We start from the raw sequence: 23,036 nt of genomic DNA, 5'->3' as shown, positions 1-23,036 counted from the left end.
ACACTGTTGACATTTAATTCCATGTGTCAGACACAAACAAATACTTTGATAGGACAGGGTAGGTAGGAGTTTTCTTATTTGGCCTATGCTACATATCATGGATATATTCACTGTGGTGCCATCATTTTTCCATTTACAAAAGTTACTTCTTATTGACATTCATATCCATAGTCCTCCCTCCCTCCCCACATGAAGAACAAGCCCTCAAATCAACCCTACTTCGTTCTATTGGAGATTGTGTGAATGTGCAGACAGATACTAACACATTAGCATCATATTCACAGCGGAGACCAGAGGAGTGCATGTTGTCTTAATTGGCCCGCTAAAAGGCAATAATTAGTCAACATTAATATTCCATCGTCTGGCTCAAATAGCTTCTGAAAGGTGCAAAGTTTTCCAAACTGCCATCAGGCAGCTTGTAATATTAAACATCTATCCAACTCTCAACATGGGGGGGTGGTTTTCTAATGGGTTCAGTAGGGATTCCTGGTACTCGGCACGAGACACAAATATCTCAAATGAAGAAAATTATACTGTGGAGTGAAGCCTACAAAATAAAAGGCACAGTGTGGCATTTTCTGTGAAGAGATGTTATTTGTGGTTATTTCTTGGAAGACGTTGACATCTCGCTTACCTTGTTTTAGGGGACGTCGTTAGCCATTCCTCATGCTTTTCAAACGTTATCAAGTAAGCTGCGATTTCCTGTGAGAGAGAAGAGAGGGAGGGAGGGAGGGAGGCAGGGAGGGAGGGAGGCAGGGAGGGAGGGAGGGAGGGAGGGAGGGAGGGAGGGAGGGAGGGAGGGAGGGAGGGAGGGAGGGAGGGAGGGAGGGAGGGAGGGAGGGAGGGAGGGAGGGAGGGAGGGAGGGAGGGAGGGAGGGAGGGAGGGAGGGAGAGAAGGAAAGGCTTCAGTCACCTGGAGCTAGTGTTGCTAATACATTGTGGAGACCACGGTTCATTGACCTTCAGACAGGAGAACACACAGCACAAACACAGAGGGAGCAAAGAGAAGACATGATGCAGGTCCTATGCTTATAAAGGACCAGCCAGGTAAATGTAGATTGGGTAAAGTAGCACACAGTAGACAGACAGAGACAAGAGATGCAACACACAGCAGCAGAGGTCAGATCCTATTTGAGACCATCTTAGTTAAGCAGGTTTTGATCAACCTCTCCTCCGAAGACTTCAAGGTGCTTCTCACACAGATTGACGTCTCCAGCATTTCACATTCAGAGAGCGGCTTTTCATTTTCCTTGGTTTCGATCCTCCCCCCAATCGGCTTTGATCTGCCCTTGACACCCATCTATGTAGCCATCCACTCTTTAGCCTTGGAATAATCAGCACACACCAATCACACAGTACATTGCCATGTACTGGAACTAGGCTAAATAGTATGTGGATACTATAACGTCCTCTACATGTGCAGTGAAGGAGATGCTATGAAGTACAGTGAGGAGATGCTACAGCTACTATAGATAGATGTACACTGAACACAAATATAAACACAACATGTAGAGCGTAAAGGTCCCATGTTTCATGAGCTGAAATAAAATATCCCAGAAATGTTCCATATGCACAAAAAACTTATTTCTCTCAAATTGTGTTCACAAATGTATTTACATCCCTGTTAGTGAGCATTTCTCCTTTGCCAAGATAATCCATCCACATGACAGGTGTGGCATATCAAAAAGCTGATTAAACAGCATGATCCTTACACAGGTGCACCTCGTGCTGGGGTTAAAAGGCCACTCTAAAATGTGCAGTTTTGTCATACAACACAATGCCACAGATGTCTCAAGTTTTGGGGGAACGTGCAGTTGGCATGCTGATTGCAGGAATGTCCACCAGAGCTGTTGCCAGATCATGTAATGTTAATTTCTCTAATAAGCCACCTCCGGTGTTGTTTTAAAGAATTTGGCAGTTCGTCCAACCTGCCTCGCAACCGCAGACCACGAGTAACCATGTCAGCCCAGGACCTCCACATCCACCTTCTTCACCTGCAGGATCATCTGAGACCAGACACCTGGACAGCTGATGAAACTGTGGGTGTTGACAACCAAAGAATTTCTGCACAAACTGTCAGAAACCATGTAATGGAACCTCATCTCATCTCAGCTCGTCGTCCTCACCAGGGTCTTAATCTGATTGCAGTTCGGCTTCAGTGGGGAAATGCTCACAATTCTCTGGCCACTGGCACGCTGGAGAAGTGTGCTCTTCACGGATGAATCCCACTTTCTACCAGGTAGATGGTAGACAGCGTGTATGCCGTCAGGTTGATGAGTGGTTTGCTGATGTCAACAGTTTGCTGATGTCCGAGTGCCCCATGGTGGCGGAGGGGTTATGGTATGGGCAGACATAAGATACAAACAACAAACACAATTGCATTTTATCGATGGCAATTTGAATGTACAGAGATACCGTGACGAGATCCTGAGGCCCATTGTCATGCCATTCATCCGCCGCCATCACCTCATGTTTCACCATGATAATGCACAGCCCCACGTCACAAGGATCTGCACACAATTCCTGGAAGCTGAAAATGTCCCAGTTCTCCAATGGCCTGCATACTCACCAGACATGTCACCCATTGAGCATGTTTGGGATGCTCTGGATCGACATGTACGACAGTGTGTTCCAGTTCCCGCCAATATCCAGCAACTTCTCACAGCTATTGAAGAGGAGTGGGACAACATTCCACAGGCCACAATCAACAGCCTGATCAACTCTATATGAAGGAGATGAGTCGTGCTGCATGAGGTGGTCACACCAGATACTGACTGGTTTACTGATCCAAAAAGGTATCTGTGATCAACATATGCATATCTGTATTCCCAGTCATGTGAAATCCATAGATTAGGGCCTAATGAATTGACTTTCCTTATATGAACCGCAACTCAGTCAAATCTTTGAAATTGTTGCATGCTGCGTTTCTATTTTTGTTCAGTGTAGATAATTGAGATACTATAGGGGCTGTCATGTTTTCAATGATCACAGTGGCTCTTGTGTCAGTCAGAGTATAAAGGCATAGCAGGCCAGGCTACCCACCCATTCTCACACCAAACTAATGGGCAGCACTTTGGATGCTGCCAGACAACCTCATGATTACCAGTGACAGCCAGCAATTCATCCCTCAGCCAGAGCATTTGTCAGCTACTCAGACAGAGAGACAGACAGACACCTAGATGAGGAGGCATGGAGGAGAGACCTGGTGTCATCTCCTACAATAATATCATCTTTCGACATCTAGGGATGTGTGTGTGTGTGTCTCTGTGTGGTGTGTGTTCACGTTGGTGTGTGAACAAAACGTTTTGTGTATATGGGCTATGTTTACACAATATGTCCCTTCATGTGTGCTGCTACTTGTCCTGTCCACACGGGGAAATAACGTCAACAATAACGGGAGAAGCAACAACGGAAATCGCAGCAACAAGAGATAATATCAGCTGAATAAATCCCCATTCACATACAGAATAATCCCATAGTGTCGGAGATAGTACACACGCACACGCACAAACACACACACTCGCATAAACACCCACACCCACACACACACACACACACACACACACACACACACTATGCCCAGTGTGATGAACATCTATGGCTAGGAGCTGAGAAGCAGCCTCCCCCTGGTCCTGTGTCATGATGAGTGTGTCCTGGCAGTGACCAGCACCACCAGAGCCTAATCCTGGCTGAGCCTGCCCAAGGGGCTGCTGGGGGAACCAGGGTGAGGAAGGAGCCAAGGTGAGGAGGGATCTCAGGCTGGCAGGGATCCCGCTGGGGAGCGAGGGAGCATGACATGGCTTCCAGGTGCAGGCTGGGAGATAATAAAGCGTCTATTAACTTCCTGTCTCCCTGCCATAATGACCAGAGGGGAGGAAGCCATGGCCACAGCATGACAAGGTGGGGGCTAGAGCTGTTGTCTCTTCACTCCAGCAAGTAGTTTAGGATTGAATTAGGAAAAGGGTACAATAACATGAAGAGACATTTCAACCTACAGTGGTGTAAAGCTTCTTGGAGTTACTGAGCTAAATATGGACTTTCAGGCCCCTGAGACTAGAAGCATATGGAGCACAAGGAGAACAGAGAGGATGGTCCTTTTACTGTGCCAACCAAAACGACACTGTTGTGGCTAAGTAAATACATCTGAGTGGAATATTCACATGATGGTAACAAGCATCTGTCTCCTCAGCTAAGATATAGGAGAAACACTACAGTGCAGGGATGGACACAACTAGACCTATGTTTTGTGCAGCACCATCAACAACAAGAAATATACTTTCCTGCACATATTACGAAATACATTTGAATAAAAGGGTGACTACTACATTCATTTCCTCCCTCCCTCCTAAAAGAGGCAGATGCTGTTGGGAGGAGTGTTCATTTCGGGAGGAATAAATAGCTGGTGTAACCTCTTCCGGTGGCCTCAGCCCTCTACATCACTCTCGTCTGAGCAGTCCGCCGGCCAGGCCGGGCAGCTGGAGATGAACTAGTGGGGCCAGTCGGCCCGGTAAATAAAAGAGGAGTGGATGGAGGCTCTCTCTCTCTCTGAACAGATGCCAGGGACTTCAAGCCCCTGATCAACCATAAAGGTGCAATAATCTTACGGCGAGAAAACAAACAAAAACAGACGTGTGGCCGTTAAACAGCTGCAAAGAGACAAAGTTTGTTTGGGCGGCATAATGAGAGGCTAGTGCTGCTTTCTAGTTGACTACACACGCTTCGTAGGCAGAACAGAGCAGAGTGAGGCGGAGAGGAGAGCGGAGGACAAGGCAAGCTGATGGTGCATCAAATTCAAGCCAGCAGCCGTCAACGAGCTCTGGACTCTATCGGCTGACCTTACTGCCTCTGGCCTGCATTCCATCACAAAGGGGAAATATCCACACACCAGTACACTACATCTCACCCTGTGTGACTCACAGGTCAAACCTAGTACACTACATCTCACCCTGCGTGACTCACAGGTCAAACCTAGAACATTACATCTCACCCTGTGTGACTAACAGGTCAAACCTAGTACACTACATCTCACCCTGTGTGACTCACAGGTCAAACCTAGTACACTACATCTCACCCTGTGTGACTCACAGGTCAAACCTAGTACACTACATCTCACCCTGTGTGACTCACAGGTCAAACCTAGAACACTACATCTCACCCTGTGTGACTCACAGGTCAAACCTAGTACACTACATCTCACCTTGTATGACTCACAGGTCAAACCTAGTACACTACATCTCACCCTGTGTGACTCACAGGTCAAACCTAGAACATTACATCTCACCCTGTGTGACTAACAGGTCAAACCTAGTACACTACATCTCACCCTGTGTGACTCACAGGTCAAACCTAGTACACTACATCTCACCCTGTGTGACTCACAGGTCAAACCTAGTACACTACATCTCACCTTGTATGACTCACAGGTCAAACCTAGTACACTACATCTCACCCTGTGTGACTCACAGGTCAAACCTAGAACATTACATCTCACCCTGTGTGACTCACAGGTCAAACCTAGTACACTACATCTCACTCCGTGTGACTCACAGGTCAAACCTAGTACACTACATCTCACCCTGTGTGACTCACAGGTCAAACCTAGTACACTACATCTCACCCTGTGTGACTCACAGGTGAAACCCTGCAGGGCGCATTTGTTCACTCATCTCTACTTCAACATTCAACTGACTGAAATATACAGCAATAGTATGTCCATGTGTTACTACGTCTAGCTGTTTGTCTAGCTCCCTCGCAGCAGAACAGGGTAAACAGCACCAATCAACAGCCTAGCTGTAGAAAGGAGAATATGATCCGTAGCTAGTCTCTGTAATTGACACAGGGAATGAATGCAAAGAGCCCTTTCATTTAGCAAGGAAAACAACATGCAGCTGTTTGCTGCTGTAGCCGAGCCATCTAATTTGTTTATTTTGTCTCTCTCCAAAGCTGTGACACGTACGTGTACGGAGAGCACAGAGAGTATGCTAGCTACATGACAGAGTCCTATACCAGTTAATGGGAGATGTTAGAGACCTTGAAAGGGTTTGTTTGTGCATCCTCTTCTCCATAAGCCTGTTACAATCAGAGAGGCTGATTACTGTGACCTGTCTCTGGTTGACATATGATTAACTTAACACTTCACAGGGTATCATTCATTTCCTTCTCTACATCACCCAGCTAGCTCTGTTCTGTTCTGTCTGTCCCGTCTCCCTCCTAGCAGCCACAAAGTCACCGTCTCATCAGTGTGTCGTGCTTTTCTAAACGTTGAGGTGAAAGCCTCCAAACGAGATTGACTCTGAGACGTCTGGCTCTGCCATTCAATGCCTCCCTCTTTTCAAACGATATTTTCACACTGCGGAAGTAACAACGTTTTCTCCAGAGAAAATCACACTTTGAAATGTCTACCTATTTGAAATGAGAGATGACACTAACATATTCACCTTATTTCATTTGCTGGCACCCAGACGAGAGAGAGAGGGAAGTGGGTAGATGGCAGACCCATGGAAAATAAACACCATTTGACCCGGTCTTTGTCTTAAAATCCACTGTATTGACTGTCTGGGTAGCGAGGGCAGTTCCTTTGTGAAGCTGATCAGACAGACCGCATCACTTCATTAAGTCAGTTAGTTAAAGACTGGTTAGCTGTTTGATGGGGCTCTTTGTGAGACTGGTAGTAACACGGTCCCTGGGTGACTTAGGGGCTTGGCTGGCTACACGCCTGGCTGGCCGCCTGGCTGTTTGTTGCTGTTCAGTTCCTCTGGCTAGGGTATAGCTTTGATTTCTGTATGAAGAGAGGCATTGAGAGGATCAACGCTCCCCCATTTGGAATGACAGACCTGATCACTTGAAACAACTCTTGCTGTTTCATTAAAAGGGACAGATAGGAGTCTTTTGGCATTATCTCAGGGCGGATCAGACACCTGTCTCTAAACACCATCCATAATGGCTCTCTCTCCCAAGGTGCCACAGCGCATTTGATCTGACAAGGGGGTCTCGTGTCTCTGAGGCACTCACCCCTACCATTTGAATACAAAGGTTTGTCTCACTGTGTGATGGTTTAATAGCATTTTTTTTAAACAACCTCGAATAAAAACAACCTTGAACAGCAGACATGTGGGTTTATACCCTGATAGTATGACCCTTAGTTTAATTGTGCAATATGTCTATGAAAACCTGAGGTCAAACAGTTCTTTGTCCTCTTTTACCCATTACTTGTCTTTTCCAGTCATATAGGCCTATAGTATAATGGCACTAATGAAAAGCTATTTCAATCTGACTTATAAAAACAATGTTCTACAGTGTATTGATTACCAGCCTCAGTTAATGTTACTGGAGAATTATCACAGTGCATAAGGCGGGTTAGGATAGGGTATATAGTAATATAGTGCCTCTGGCCACTCTGTAGTTGAGGACTGGTGAATGACGGAATGTATCCTGCCTGACGGTGCTTCTGTCTTTGACCTTGGCCTGCACTTGAAAGCAGGAAGCTTCATGAGAGGAAAGGGGTGGGGGGTGAGGACAGATATGGTGAGTGGAGCCTCCCTGACGACCCAGATCCACAGGAACCCAGACTCTGTGTAGAGAGCCAGGTCATCTGATATTTCTTCCAGGGCAACCCATGAAATCAAGCTGGCTAGGGCCAGGCACAAATGGATTAGAGGGGGGAGGGGAGGAGGAAACAGAGAGAGAGAGAGAGAGGTGGGGGAGTGTGGAGAGCTGCTCCAGTATCAAGGGATCCCGGAAGACAAATTCAAATGCAATTAGACACAGGAGAGATGGAGTCAGGGACATGTAGGGAGCGAGAGAGATAGGGGGAGTGAAAGAAGAGAGCGAAATAGAAAAAAGAGGGAATAAACAAAAAAGAGTGAGATGACTAAAGCATGAGTATGACAAAGACAAATGTGTGAAAAGCAGCAGGATTAAAGGTCTGGTGATTAAAAAGTGGACATCCCTTCAATCCTGCAGAGTGCAGCCTCCACGGTGAATCATTTTGGGTCTTTTTTGCTCATGAATTCGTAATGTACTCGCAACAATATTTCAAACACAGAACCATCAATATGATCTCATGTGGCCATATAACTGATCAAAGGTGGATCATTGTTTCTAGAGGGAAGAACTATGGAAATGTATCATATTATTCAGAGTTGGAAAAAGGTGTAGTAGACATGGAATAAAACAGTGTTTCCCCTATATTCATCCGTTGTTAAATCGTTGCCGCCACTCCAAAAAATATGATTTTGCTTTTTGGGATGGTAAAACTTAAACTTTTTTTAAACTTAAATGACTAAAACCAGATATAAAGTATGTAGAAAATAAAATGAAGCAATATACACTCAATCATTCCATGTCACTTGTTAAATCCACTTGAATCAGTATAGATGAAGGGGAGGAGTCAGGTTAAATCCACTTGAATCAGTATAGATGAAGGGGGGGAGACAGGTTAAAGAAGGATTGTTAAGCCTTTAAACAGCTGAGACATGGACGGTGTATGTGTACCAATCAGAGGGTGAATGGGAAAGACAAAAGATTGAAGTGCCTTTGAACGGGTATGTAGGTGCCAGGCGCACCGGTTTAAGTGTGTCAAGAACTGCAACGCTGCTTGGTTTTTAACGCTCAACAGTTTCCAGTGTGTATCAAGAATGTTCCACCACCCAAAGGACATCCAGTCAACTAGACACAACTGTGGGAAGCATTGGAGTCAACATGGGCCATCATCCTTGTGGAACGCTTTCGACACCTTGTAGAGTCCATGCCACAACAAAATAATAAGGGTGCAACTCAATATTAGGAAGGTGTTCCTAATGTTTTGTACACTCAGTGTAGTTTTTAAATATAATCTTTGTGATCTACCACGTCACCAAAATAAAAACTAGATAGGGAGAATTTTAAATTCCCCAAATGTCATGGCAGGGCCCCGACTTATTTTGTTTTGTACCACAGCTTTGTTAGATATTAGTTTCGGATTGGCTAGAAGGACATTCTAGAATGGGCATTAAAACCAGATAACGGGACAACTTGAAATAATGACGCAATATGCGCCTACACATGCAGACTATACTTGCTACAAAGTTACAGAAAGCTAAACCAACAACCACATAAACCTTAATTTGATACATTGTAGACCCAAGTACAACGAAGAAAAACGTAGATAGCCAGCAATTGATTTGGTTTTGAAGAGACATATTTATTTGGAGCTTCTGATGATCTAACATGGTGAGTGATGAACATGAATTTATCCCGTCTCTAAGCGGCGCTATGCCGTCAAATCCTCCCACATTACATTTCTACTATAACCAGCTGTTTTTTATTTTTGAATTCAGTTGTCATATTGACAGGTTTGCGAGCAACAAACTATTTATCTTGCTTCTAGCCTAGTTTTGATATGCAATGTGATCTTCTCGTAATGAACAGTGTCAACGAGTGTCCTGATGAGTAGGCACTATGCCAGGCAAAATTGTGCATAATCAGCTCATTAGTATGGATGTATCTACATGAATGTCAATAGAAAACAGCTTAAACAAATGCAAATGCAGCTACGTTGCTGTTATTCTGGCTTCAGGAGTCATAACTGTAGAAGCCGTAGCTGGCTAGCTAGCTAGCAAGGGATCATTTTGCCAGTGAGCATGGCAACGGGACATATAGAATGAACTGGGTCATGTCCTTAAATACAGAACTAATCGAATGACTGGGTCGCGTCTTTAGCAACCAGAACATGAAAAAGTATGAATTTGCTTATTAAAATGAAAATATGAAGATTTTTTTATTTCTACCGGTAAATGTGTGCTTAAGTATTGTTTACTTTGGCAACTGTGGTATAAGCGGGATACATTTCTTCGTTCTGTGCATTAACTTACCTTGGAAAGATGAACTTTGTCGTCCATTATTTCCAAGCTAACGTACAGAAAGTTGGCGTTTATCCCTTACATAATGTTTTAGTCACTCAGATAGCATAAGAACACGGCATAAGCCATGACCTTTGCACCCCATTATTTTTACTTCTACTTTGCACATTCTTCCACTGCAAATCTACCATTCCAGTGTTTTACTTGCTATATTATATTTACTTTGCCACCATGGCCTTTTTTTTGCCTTTACCTCCCTTATCTCACCTCAATTGCTCACATTGTATATAGACTTGTTTCTACTGTGTTATTGACTGTATGTTTGTTTTACTCCATGTGTAACTCTGTGTCGTTGTATGTGGCGAACTGCTTTGCTTTATCTTGGCCAGGTCGCAATTGTAAATGAGAACTTGCCTACCTGGTTAAATAAAGGTGTTCTCAACTTGCCTACCTGGTTAAATAAAGGTGTTCTCAACTTGCCTACCTGGTTAAATAAAGGTGAAATACAATTTAAATAAATGACAAAATGTGTATAATTGCAGGAAATGATCTTCAAAACTGCCCATTTTCTCTCAGTGTAAACGTTTAACTTTAGTCCGTCCCCTCACCCCTACCAGGGACAACTGGCACCCACGAAGCATCGTTACCCATCGCTCCACAAAAGCTGCGGCCTTTGCAGAGCAAGGGAAACAACTACTTCAAGGTCTCAGAGGGAGTGACGTCACCAATTGAAACGCTATTAGCGCGCACCACCGCTAACTAGCAAGCCATTTCACATCGGTTACATCAGCCCCATTGCAAAATGTGTAGAATTGTAGGAAATGAGCTTTAAAATATATATTTTTCTCCGACCTATGAAAAAATTTGTAGAATTGCAGGAAATTTGCTTTAAAAGAGCCAATATCTGTGGCCAAGAAGAGGGCCTCTAAAAAGGTTGGTCGGAGACAGCGCCATTGGCTACCCCCACTACCACCCCCTGCTAACTTTGCCCCACTGCTGAAAAAATACTAGGGCAAACAATGAACACAGCTCTACAGTTTAAAGCAGTATGAGGTAAAATTATTGAATGATAAAAACAGAGGTGAAATGCAAAACATACAGGGATTTTACTGTGATTATAACCTGGGTGGTTTGAGCCCTGAATGCTGATTGGCTGACTTGGACACAGCCCTTAGTATGACAAAACATATGATTTTTTACTGCTATAAACACGTTGGTAACCAGTTTATAATAACAATATGGCACCTCGGGGGATTGTGGTATATTGTCAATATACCACGGCTAAGGGCTGTGTCCAGGCACTCCTACCACACCTCCTTGGGCCTTATTGCTTAAAATATACAACTGTATAACATGTTCATCTATAACCTTTTTTGAGTAAATTTACCTCAGCTTGCCTGAAAGAGAGTGAAGGGTGGATTAGTTCTACTATAGCATGCAGGATAGTACTGAGGACACAAGTCTTTCTCTTTAGGAGCTGAAAAGAAAGAGAGGAGTAACAATAGTGTGTGTGTTGACAGCTGCACTTGGCATCTGCTGGAGTGGGGCGAGGCTGTTTGAGGCTGTTCTATGAGTCCTTGAGCAGTGTTTAAAAATGCCCTGTACCCCAACACCCTGCTCATTAATAACTGGTGCAACCTGTACCCCAACACCCTGCTCATTAATAACTGGTGCAACCTGTACCCCAACACCCTGCCCATTAATACCTGGTGAAACCTGTACCCCAACACCCTGCCCATTAAGACCTGGTGAAACCTGTACCCCAACACCCTGCCCATTAATACCCGGTGAAACCTGTACCCCAACACCCTGCCCATGAATACCTGGTGAAACCTGTACCCCAACACCCTGCCCATTAAGACCTGGTGCAACCTGTACCCCAACACCCTGCCCATTAATATCTGGTGCAACCTGTACCCCAACACCCTGTCCATTAAGACCTGGTGCAACCTGTACCCCAACACCCTGCCCATTAATACCTGGTGCAACCTGTACCCCAACACCCTGCCCATTAATACCTGGTGCAACCTGTACCCCAACACCCTGCCCATTAATACCTGGTGCAACATGTACCCCAACACTCTGCTCATTAACACCTGGTGCAACCTGTACCCCAACACTCTGCTCATTAACACCTGGTGCAACCTGTACCCCAACACTCTGCTCATTAACACCTGGTGCAACCTGTACCCCAACACTCTGCCCATTAATAACTGGTGCAACCTGTACCCCAACACCCTGCCCATTAATACCTGGTGAAACCTGTACCCCAACACCCTGCCCATTAAGACCTGGTGCAACCTGTACCCCAACACCCTGCCCATTAATACCTGGTGAAACCTGTACCCCGACACCCTGCCCATTAATACCTGGTGCAACCTGTACCCCAACACCCTGCCCATTAATACCTGGTGAAACCTGTACCCCAACACCCTGCCCATTAATACCTGGTGCAACCTGTACCCCAACACCCTGCCCATTAATACCTGGTGAAACCTGTACCCCAACACCCAGCCCATTAATACCTGGTGCAACCTGTACCCCAACACCCTGCCCATTAATACCTGGTGAAACCTGTACCCCAACACCCTGCCCATTAATACCTGGTGAAACCTGTACCCCAACACCCTGCCCATTAATACCTGGTGAAACCTGTACCCCAACACCCAGCCCATTAATACCTGGTGAAACCTGTACCCCAACACCCTGCCCATTAATACCTGGTGCAACCTGTACCCCAACACCCTGCCCATTAATATCTGGTGCAACCTGTACCCCAACACCCTGTCCATTAAGACCTGGTGCAACCTGTACCCCAACACCCTGCCCATTAATACCTGGTGCAACCTGTACCCCAACACCCTGCCCATTAATACCTGGTGCAACCTGTACCCCAACACCCTGCCCATTAATACCTGGTGCAACATGTACCCCAACACTCTGCTCATTAACACCTGGTGCAACCTGTACCCCAACACTCTGCTCATTAACACCTGGTGCAACCTGTACCCCAACACTCTGCCCATTAATACCTGGTGCAACCTGTACCCCAACACCCAGCCCATTAATACCTGGTGAAACCTGTACCCCAACACCCTGCCCATTAAGACCTGGTGCAACCTGTACCCCAACACCCTGCCCATTAATACCTGGTGCAACCTGTACCCCAACTCTCTGCTCATTAATACCTGGTGCAACCTGTCCCCAACACCCTGCCCATTAACACCTGCTCCAACTTGCTGGGGGCTTCCTAAGGATGCCCAGACAGAGCGGAGCGCCACGCTGCTGCCTTTGTTTTATCACCCCTAACGGAATGCTCCTCCCGCTGCTGCTTTATACTACCCACAATGCTCTCCTCCACAGCCGGCGTCCCACAGTTCTGGGTACCAGCATGCCAACCATACAAAAATCTACCGTGGAGACTCATCGCCAGGATGAACTTGCCACTGAAGCGTATCGTAAGGTATCCTGTATCGCATGTATCATGCATGGCCACAGCAACATAGTATCCTGTATGAGTGTACTTTCTCTCACCATACCTGATCTCTCTGGTTAATGGTAAGAACATTCCACCTCGTGGATAAATGCTTTCTGGATGTTTAAAACACACCTCAGGAATATTTTCCTCCATGTACACATACAGCTAGGGCCCGTGGTCCACCATATCTCTCCCTGGCCTGCAGGGGAAGATGAGGAGGGAGAGACAAGCGGCCCAGTCCACTGGTCTACGTTAAACATAGTTACACTGTGATCAATACTACAGTGATCCTGAATGGCTTAGATGTTTTCCAGTTGCTGATCAATGACTTTCTGTACATTCTGCTTCACATGTTGGGGGTCATCTATAGGAGATACTGAGGCTGATCGGCCGGCTGAGAGAGGGGCTGCTCTCCTGAGGATCCTCCTCCTCTCTCCTTCTGCACGCCTCCACAATCAATGCTATAGTAAAGAAAGCTGTGTCACTACACTACACTGTTCTTCTATCTGTTAGTTTACCATGGCTGGGTGTTACAGTGTAACAACAACAAGACATAATGGTAGAGAGGCACTGGAGAGGAGAAGCACTGGAGAGGAGAGGCACTGGAGAGGAGAGGCACTGGGGAGGAGAGGCACTGGGGAGGAGAGGCACTGGGGAGGAGAGGCACTGGGGAGGAGAGGCACTGGGGAGGAGAGGCACTGGGGAGGAGAGGCACTGGGGAGGAGAGGCACTGGGGAGGAGAGGCACTGGGGAGGAGAGGCACTGGAGAGGAGAGGCACTGGAGAGGAGAGGCACTGGAGAGGAGAGGCACTGGAGAGGAGAGGCACTGGAGAGGAGAGGCACTGGAGAGGAGAGGCACTGGGAGGAGAGGCACTGGAGAGGAGAGGCACTGGAGAGGAGAGGCACTGGAGAGGAGAGGCACTGGGGAGGAGAGGCACTGGGGAGGAGAGGCACTGGAGAGGAGAGGCACTGGAGAGGAGAGGCACTGGAGAGGAGAGGCACTGGGGAGGAGAGGCACTGGAGAGGAGAGGCACTGGAGAGGAGAGGCACTGGGGAGGAGAGGCACTGGAGAGGAGAGGCACTGGAGAGGAGAGGCACTGGAGAGGAGAGGCACTGGAGAGGAGAGGCACTGGAGAGGAGAGGCACTGGGGTGGAGAGGCACTGGAGAGGAGAGGCACTGGAGAGGAGAGGCACTGGAGAGGAGAGGCACTGGAGAGGAGAGGCACTGGAGAGGAGAGGCACTGGAGAGGAGAGGCACTGGGGAGGAGAGGCACTGGGGAGGAGAGGCACTGGGGTGGAGAGGCACTGGAGAGGAGAGGCACTGGGGTGGAGAGGCACTGGGGTGGAGAGGCACTGGGGTGGAGAGGCACTGGGGTGCAGGCGGCAAGCCGGCGGGTAGGCAGACGGAAGGAGGCGGGGATACCAACCAGGAGAGAGGAAGTTGGCACTTAGCGAGATTGTTTTGGCTTTGGTGCCATGGCTGCCGTCTCCGATGGAAATTAAACTGTTCTTTGAGAGGATGTAATCATTTAGCCTTGAGAGAGCAGAGCAGTGCAGTGCGATGGTCAGCCTCCACACGCCGCCCGCCTCCCACCTCTCGCCCAACAGAGTACCACAACATAAGAGGCTCGCCTGCCTGCTGCTAAGTGTGTGTACTAAGTGGGTTGGTGCATTTCATATGCATGTGTCTGTGTGTGTGTAGGGGGGGGGGGGGGTGTAAAAGAAATATAGACAAAGAACAGGAGAGGTTTCCAGGCAGGGAGAGAGTGAATGAAACAGAGAGGAAAAAGAGAGAGTGCATGGTGATCAAGCAGGCGATAAAGTGGGAGGATGGAAGAGAGGAGCGAGAGATGGGTTTACATGTGAATGGATCTGGTGGTGTGATGAGAGAGGGACATAAAGTAACTGAAATGAAAGGAATCAATCTCTGTCATCCACCCACAATTAGTCTGTAGTAAGACCCAGTGGTTAGTGCAGCAGTCTGATAAGTTATCTGAAGTATATCACCAACAAGGCCACCTCATAGTAAAGAAATAAGAACAACATAGAATGAGAACACCAATCTAGAATGATATACTGTCTTTCTATTGGCCAACTGATATATCCTTGAGAGGCAGGTCTTCTGTAGCAAGTCCTTCACCTGTCTCTCTCTCTGGCTGTAAGTTGTGTGAGGGAAGACTTCTGTAGCAAGTCCTTCACCTGTCTCTCTCGCTGGCTGTAAGTTGTGTGAAGGAAGACTTCTGTAGCAAGTCCTTCACCTGTCTCTCTCTCTCTGGCTGTAAGTTGTGTGAGGAAAGACTTCTGTAGCAAGTCCTTCACCTGTCTCTCTCTGGCTGTAAGTTGTGTGAGGGAAGACTTCTGTAGCAAGTCCTTCACCTGTCTCTCTCTCTGGCTGTAAGTTGTGTGAGGGAAGACTTCTGTAGCAAGTCCTTCACCTGTCTCTCTCTCTGGCTGTAAGTTGTGTGAGGGAAGACTTCTGTAGCAAGTCCTTCACCTGTCTCTCTCTGGCTGTAAGTTGTGTGAGGGAAGACTTCTGTAGCAAGTCCTTCACCTGTCTCTCTCTCTCTGGCTGTAAGTTGTGTGAGGGAAGACTTCTGTAGCAAGTCCTTCACCTGTCTCTCTCTCTGGCTGTAAGTTGTGTGAGGGAAGACTTCTGTAGCAAGTCCTTCACCTGTCTCTCTCTCTGGCTGTAAGTTGTGTGAGGGAAGACTTCTGTAGCAAGTCCTTCACCTGTCTCTCTCTCTGGCTGTAAGTTGTGTGAGGGAAGACTTCTGTAGCAAGTCCTTCACCTGTCTCTCTCGCTGGCTGTAAGTTGTGTGAGGGAAGACTTCTGTAGCAAGTCCTTCACCTGTCTCTCTCTGGCTGTAAGTTGTGTGAGGGAAGACTTCTGTAGCAAGTCCTTCACCTGTCTCTCTCTCTGGCTGTAAGTTGTGTGAGGGAAGACTTCTGTAGCAAGTCCTTCACCTGTCTCTCTCTCTGGCTGTAAGTTGTGTGAGGGAAGACTTCTGTAGCAAGTCCTTCACCTGTCTCTCTCGCTGGCTGTAAGTTGTGTGAGGGAAGACATCTGAAGCAAGTCCTTCACCTGTCTCTCTCGCTGGCTGTAAGTTGTGTGAAGGAAGACTTCTGTAGCAAGTCCTTCACCTGTCTCTCTCTCTCTGGCTGTAAGTTGTGTGAGGAAAGACTTCTGTAGCAAGTCCTTCACCTGTCTCTCTCTGGCTGTAAGTTGTGTGAGGGAAGACTTCTGTAGCAAGTCCTTCACCTGTCTCTCTCTCTGGCTGTAAGTTGTGTGAGGGAAGACTTCTGTAGCAAGTCCTTCACCTGTCTCTCTCTCTGGCTGTAAGTTGTGTGAGGGAAGACTTCTGTAGCAAGTCCTTCACCTGTCTCTCTCTCTGGCTGTAAGTTGTGTGAGGGAAGACTTCTGTAGCAAGTCCTTCACCTGTCTCTCTCTGGCTGTAAGTTGTGTGAGGGAAGACTTCTGTAGCAAGTCCTTCACCTGTCTCTCTCTCTCTGGCTGTAAGTTGTGTGAGGGAAGACTTCTGTAGCAAGTCCTTCACCTGTCTCTCTCTCTGGCTGTAAGTTGTGTGAGGGAAGACTTCTGTAGCAAGTCCTTCACCTGTCTCTCTCTCTGGCTGTAAGTTGTGTGAGGAAAGACTTCTGTAGCAAGTCCTTCACCTGTCTCTCTCTCTGGCTGTAAGTTGTGTGAGGGAAGACTTCTGTAGCAAGTCCTTCACCTGTCTCGCTCGCTGGCTGTAAGTTGTGTGAGGGAAGACTTCTGTAGCAAGTCCTTCACCTGTCTCTCTCTGGCTGTAAGTTGTGTGAGGGAAGACTTCTGTAGCAAGTCCTTCACCTGTCTCTCTCTCTGGCTGTAAGTTGTGTGAGGGAAGACTTCTGTAGCAAGTCCTTCACCTGTCTCTCTCTCTGGCTGTAAGTTGTGTGAGGGAAGACTTCTGTAGCAAGTCCTTCACCTGTCTCTCTCGCTGGCTGTAAGTTGTGTGAGGGAAGACTTCTGTAGCAAGTCCTTCACCTGTCTCTCTCTCTGGCTGTAAGTTGTGTGAGGGAAGACATCTGAAGCAAGTCCTTCACCTGTCTCTCTCGCTGGCTGTAAGTTGTGTGAAGGAAGACTTCTGTAGCAAGTCCTTCACCTGTCTCTCTCTCTCTGGCTGTAAGTTGTGTGAGGAAAGACTTCTGTAGCAAGTCCTTCACCTGTCTCTCTCTGGCTGTAAGTTGTGTGAGGGAAGACTTCTGTAGCAAGTCCTTCACCTGTCTCTCTCTCTGGCTGTAAGTTGTGTGAGGGAAGACTTCTGTAGCAAGTCCTTCACCTGTCTCTCTCTCTGGCTGTAAGTTGTGTGAGGGAAGACTTCTGTAGCAAGTCCTTCACCTGTCTCTCTCTCTGGCTGTAAGTTGTGTGAGGGAAGACTTCTGTAGCAAGTCCTTCACCTGTCTCTCTCTGGCTGTAAGTTGTGTGAGGGAAGACTTCTGTAGCAAGTCCTTCACCTGTCTCTCTCTCTCTGGCTGTAAGTTGTGTGAGGGAAGACTTCTGTAGCAAGTCCTTCACCTGTCTCTCTCTCTGGCTGTAAGTTGCGTGAGGGAAGACTTCTGTAGCAAGTCCTTCACCTGTCTCTCTCTCTGGCTGTAAGTTGTGTGAGGGAAGACTTCTGTAGCAAGTCCTTCACCTGTCTCTCTCTCTGGCTGTAAGTTGTGTGAGGGAAGACTTCTGTAGCAAGTCCTTCACCTGTCTCTCTCTCTGGCTGTAAGTTGTGTGAGGAAAGACTTCTGTAGCAAGTCCTTCACCTGTCTCTCTCTCTGGCTGTAAGTTGTGTGAGGGAAGACTTCTGTAGCAAGTCCTTCACCTGTCTCTCTCTGGCTGTAAGTTGTGTGAGGGAAGACTTCTGTAGCAAGTCCTTCACCTGTCTCTCTCTCTCTGGCTGTAAGTTGTGTGAGGGAAGACTTCTGTAGCAAGTTCTTCACCTGTCTCTCTCTCTGGCTGTAAGTTGTGTGAGGGAAGACTTCTGTAGCAAGTCCTTCCCCTGTCTCTCTCTCTGGCTGTAAGTTGTGTGAGGGAAGACTTCTGTAGCAAGTCCTTCACCTGTCTCTCTCTCTGGCTGTAAGTTGTGTGAGGGAAGACTTCTGTAGCAAGTCCTTCACCTGTCTCTCTCTCTGGCTGTAAGTTGTGTGAGGGAAGAATTCTGTAGCAAGTCCTTCACCTGTCTCTCTCGCTGGCTGTAAGTTGTGTGAGGGAAGACTTCTGTAGCAAGTCCTTCACCTGTCTCTCTCTCTGGCTGTAAGTTGTGTGAGGGAAGACTTCTGTAGCAAGTCCTTCACCTGTCTCTCTCTCTCTGGCTGTAAGTTGTGTGAGGGAAGACTTCTGTAGCAAGTCCTTCCCCTGTCTCTCTCTCTGGCTGTAAGTTGTGTGAGGGAAGACTTCTGTAGCAAGTCCTTCACCTGTCTCTCTCTCTGGCTGTAAGTTGTGTGAGGGAAGACTTCTGTAGCAAGTCCTTCACCTGTCTCTCTCTCTGGCTGTAAGTTGTGTGAGGGAAGACTTCGGGGCAGGTTGGAGTGAAGTCTTGGCCAGGATGTAGATGAGAGGAGGAGATGGTCGTTAGTAGACGGGACAGTGTGTGTCTCTCTCAGCGTGTGTCTTTCTGCGGGGGGGGGGGGGGGGGGGGGCAGACAGGTTTACTGCCTGCCCCTCCTGTGTCTGTGACCTCTGGTGTTCCACACCACATCCTCTTCATCATCCCTACAGCAGGACACCTGTTCCCCCGCTGACACACCAACAGAGGAGAACCGAGCTGGATGGAGCCCACACTACGCTTCGCCTGGCTCCATTAAACTGACCTTCCCACCAGCTCCACCGCTGCCCGAGACATCAGTCTGTCGGTTACACATCGTTGTACTGTTCTCTCCTCCTCAACACATCAAAACCAAGCCAAACTCTCAGATTCTCAGACCAAACTGTTGCGAGACTCTCATAACTACAGTAACTGGCCATATGCAATGACCTTTACATTCTTCTTGAAGGGAATACTGCTGTATGTGCTGTAAATCCAACACAAGCATTAAACAGTGCCTTTGTAATGTTTTCACTAGGATATCTACCAGCTGATTAACGATGCACTGTACAACATGATTGAAGTTCTCTCCTGACAGATGAAATATAGTGCTATATAGGCATTACATTAAACCCTGTAATGATTTCCCAGGGCAAGATAAAGGTCAAAGACCACCTGTCAGGCACACAATGATGGGACAATGCAAATGCAATCCAGAAGGTTTCCCTCGTACTATCCAAATCAATCACATGACATCCGCCTTCCATTCCAAGGCCACCGTGGTGGGAGGCGACCAGCGGAGAGTCTACCAATCTCCCCAAAAATGTCAGAATGAGGTGAGATGAGACTCATGCAAGTCTGAGAGCCTATTTATTTCAGCCCCCCAGAATCAATTAATGGTGGAATTATCCCCTGAATTCCACTATTCAGCGCCGCCAAATGACAAGAGCACCCTAGCGTGAAACCAATTTCTAAGTTCCAATCCGAGACACACCCCAGAACCACCTACTGGGCTCACTGTGAAATTGCACCTCCCTTTGACCACTCAGCCATGGGTTCTTTCTGTCACATGGTGAGAGTGTGCGTGTGTGTGTGTGTGTGTGTGTGTGTGTGTGTGTGTGTGTGTGTGTGTGTGTGTGTGTGTGTGCATGCACAGCAGCCATTCAAAAATAAAGTCCCACTGTGTTCTAGATATAGACTAGCGATATTGGCTACTGTATAACGTTTCTCTTAAAGCACAACAGAGTCAAATGTACTGAAAGGAGAAAGACGTCGTCAGAGAGAGACTGGAGGGAAATGTGTTACTCCAGCACAGAGCAGGATGTGATACACAGAAGTAAGTGATGTTCTTGGTATTAAAGGACCAGAGGAGGACCTACGAATCTACAGACAAGGAACAGACAGGGAGACAGATAGACAGGGAGACAGACAGACAGGGAGACAAACAGACAGAAAGACAGGGAGACAGATAGACAGGGAGACAGATAGACAGGGAGACAGACAGACAGGGAGACAGACAGACAGGGAGACAGACAGACAGACAGGGAGACAGACAGACAGACAGACAGGGAGGGAGACAGGGAGGGAGACAGGGAGGGCGACAGGGAGACAGGGAGAGACAGGAGGCAGATAGACAGGGAGACAGACAGTCAGGGAGACAGGGAGAGACGGGAGGCAGAGGTAAAGGGCAGAAGATGTCTTCTTGAAATGACTAGTGAAAAAGATCTGAAGTGTTTCCACCACCCTATACAGCTGGAGAGCAGCCTGCTACGCTCCAGAGAGGGAGGGAGAGAAACAGAAGGCATGAAGAGAAGTTGAGGGTAATAGCACCAGAGACGGCAGTTCAACACAGGGACGCTGCTCAGACCAATTAGCCAGCCAGCAAAGAGAATTTCTCTTCTTCCGGCTCGTCACCATGAGGGGATCGCCCTTCGTCCATATCACACATTTTCTCTTCACACACACATACACACTCGTATGAATGCACACACACACACACATTTCTCCTACAGACACACACACGCCTGCTCTCTGCTGCTGCCATCACAGTGACTGATGTGATTGTTCTTTCTGGAGGAGGGCCAGTGTGCCACACTTTAATTGAAGAGTGTGTTGTGCTATCTGTCCAGCGCATCGCATCACATCGGGCTGGCCATGGCTGCTATTCTATTGTTGGGTTATCAGACAGGCTGTCAGGGGGTCCTCTCCCCTCTCCTCTCTCTCTCTCTGTCTCTCCTCTTCTTTCCTGGCTCGCTGCCTTTTCCTGTTCACAATACCAGGAAGAAAGATCACAGCCAGCCAGAATCCAATCCAGCCAGTCTCCTCTTGACAGCATTTACCATCTCAACAAAAGGCCCTGGACCAGTCCTGTCAGTGTATCCTGGATATACAGTACCATATGAGCCTAGCGTGAATGACTAAGTAAAGCCTTAATCATCATCATCACCACATCAAGGTCATTTCCCATCAGAGAGTTATGTTATCACTAAAGTGCACTACATCTGCCTTTCCCAAGCTATAACAAGGTTTTATGGATCTCCCTCGCTCCCTCCTCGTCTAGCCCCCTGCTTTGTGTGGAGCCTATAAGCATAGTCCAATCTTCACAATGTGTGTTATCTGTCGCCGATCTCTCTCCCCTCTAAAACACGAGACCTTTCAGAGAGAGAAGGAGAAGGAGGCCTTTCTCTTTGTGAAGGATCCTCTGTCCAGACATCAGGCAGTGGATCGATGAGTCAGACGATGGCCCTGCTCCTATTGGTAAGGCCAGATTGTCTCTCTCTCTCTATCCCTCTCTCCTCTTCTCTCTGTTCTGTTTATCTCTGGCGATCCCTCTGTCTCTCCCTTCCTCTTTCACTGGCTACTTGCTCTTAATTAAACATGCCGCAAAGCTATTAATTGTCAACAAGATTAAATTTGTTCCCTGGGCAGCGCCGTGAATGGGCCTCTCCGCCCAGAACAAAGGGCTCCCAATACCCATGTCAGGACTGAACAAAGACCCTGGGACGTCACTATACACCTATCTACTATACTATGCACTGAGCTGGGCCAAGCTGAGACAGGACCAGACAGAGGTGTTATTCAATGTTACTCACTGAGTCCCAATAAGGTGCTTTGGATAGGTAGAGAGAGAATCAGGCTTGTGTATCAAAGCAGCCGGTGCCATTTTGTAAGGTGACATTTGGGCTGAAACAAAGTGTTTAATCAGAACGCTGTGGGTACACCTTCACACCTGTCATAATGCCGTCACCTGCTCTGCTCAACAATTATTCAATCAAATATTTGAAATCAGGCTAGTTTTTAATCCTGCTGTGTTTCTGTTCTTTGTATTGCCTAAAACACTTTTGACAAATGGTGTGACATTTAAATAAATAAGTAAATGACTGCTGAGATGAATTTAGGCGTGAGCAGCTGCCAAGGAGTAATATAATTCATGGCCATGCGTCACTGTTACTGGAGACCTGGTGCTCCAGCACTCAGGCAGAACCCACATCCAGGGTGACAGTACATCAATCCCCCCAGCCACCAGACCCTACCAGCTCCCACCCTCCCAGCCACCAGACCCTACCAGCTCCCACCCTCCCAGCCACCAGACCCTACCAGCTCCCACCCTCCCAGCCACCAGACCCTACCAGCTCCCACCCTCCCAGCCACCAGACCCTACCAGCTCCCACCCTCCCAGCCAACAGACCCTACCAGCTCACACCTTCCCAGTGGTCTCCTCTCCTCCTACCAGCTCCTACACTCCCAGTGGCCTCCTCTTCTCCTACCTGCTCCCACCCTCCCAATGGCCTCCTCTTCTCCTACCTGCTCCCACCCTCCCAGTGGCCTCCTCTTCTCCTACCTGCCCCACCCTCCCAGTGGTCTTCTCTTCTCCTACTTGCTCCCACCCTCCCAGTGGCCTCCTCTTCTCCTACCTGCTCCCACCCTCCCAATGGCCTCCTCTTCTCCTACCTGCCCCCACCCTACCAATGGCCTCCTCTTCTCCTACCTGCCCCCACCCTCCCAATGGCCCTCCTCTTCTCCTACCTGCCCCCACCCTACCAATGGCCTCCTCTTCTCCTACCTGCCCCCACCCTCCCAGTGGCCTCCTCTTCTCCTACCTACTCCCACCCTCCCAATGGCCTCCTCTTCTCCTACCTGCTCCCACCCTCCCAATGGCCTCCTCTT

General features: G+C 47.9%; 1 protein-coding gene across 4 annotated transcripts in view; it reads right to left on the bottom strand.

Annotated features, from left to right (window-relative positions):
* The window catches only part of LOC109907027 (calmodulin-binding transcription activator 1), a 642,956-nt gene that overhangs the window by 414,731 nt on the left and 205,189 nt on the right, over positions 1 to 23,036 (bottom strand). For all 4 annotated transcript variants that reach the window (XM_031794415.1, XM_031794413.1, XM_031794416.1 and 1 more), the window contains one exon: positions 635 to 702. In XM_031794415.1, the coding sequence (XP_031650275.1) occupies positions 635 to 702 (68 nt within the window). The remainder of the gene's footprint in view (positions 1 to 634; positions 703 to 23,036) is intronic.

This window comes from Oncorhynchus kisutch, linkage group LG17, assembly GCF_002021735.2.
Source record: "Oncorhynchus kisutch isolate 150728-3 linkage group LG17, Okis_V2, whole genome shotgun sequence".
In the NCBI taxonomy this organism is placed as follows: Eukaryota; Metazoa; Chordata; class Actinopteri; order Salmoniformes; family Salmonidae; genus Oncorhynchus; species Oncorhynchus kisutch.
This window is presented reverse-complemented; position numbering and strand designations above follow the sequence as displayed.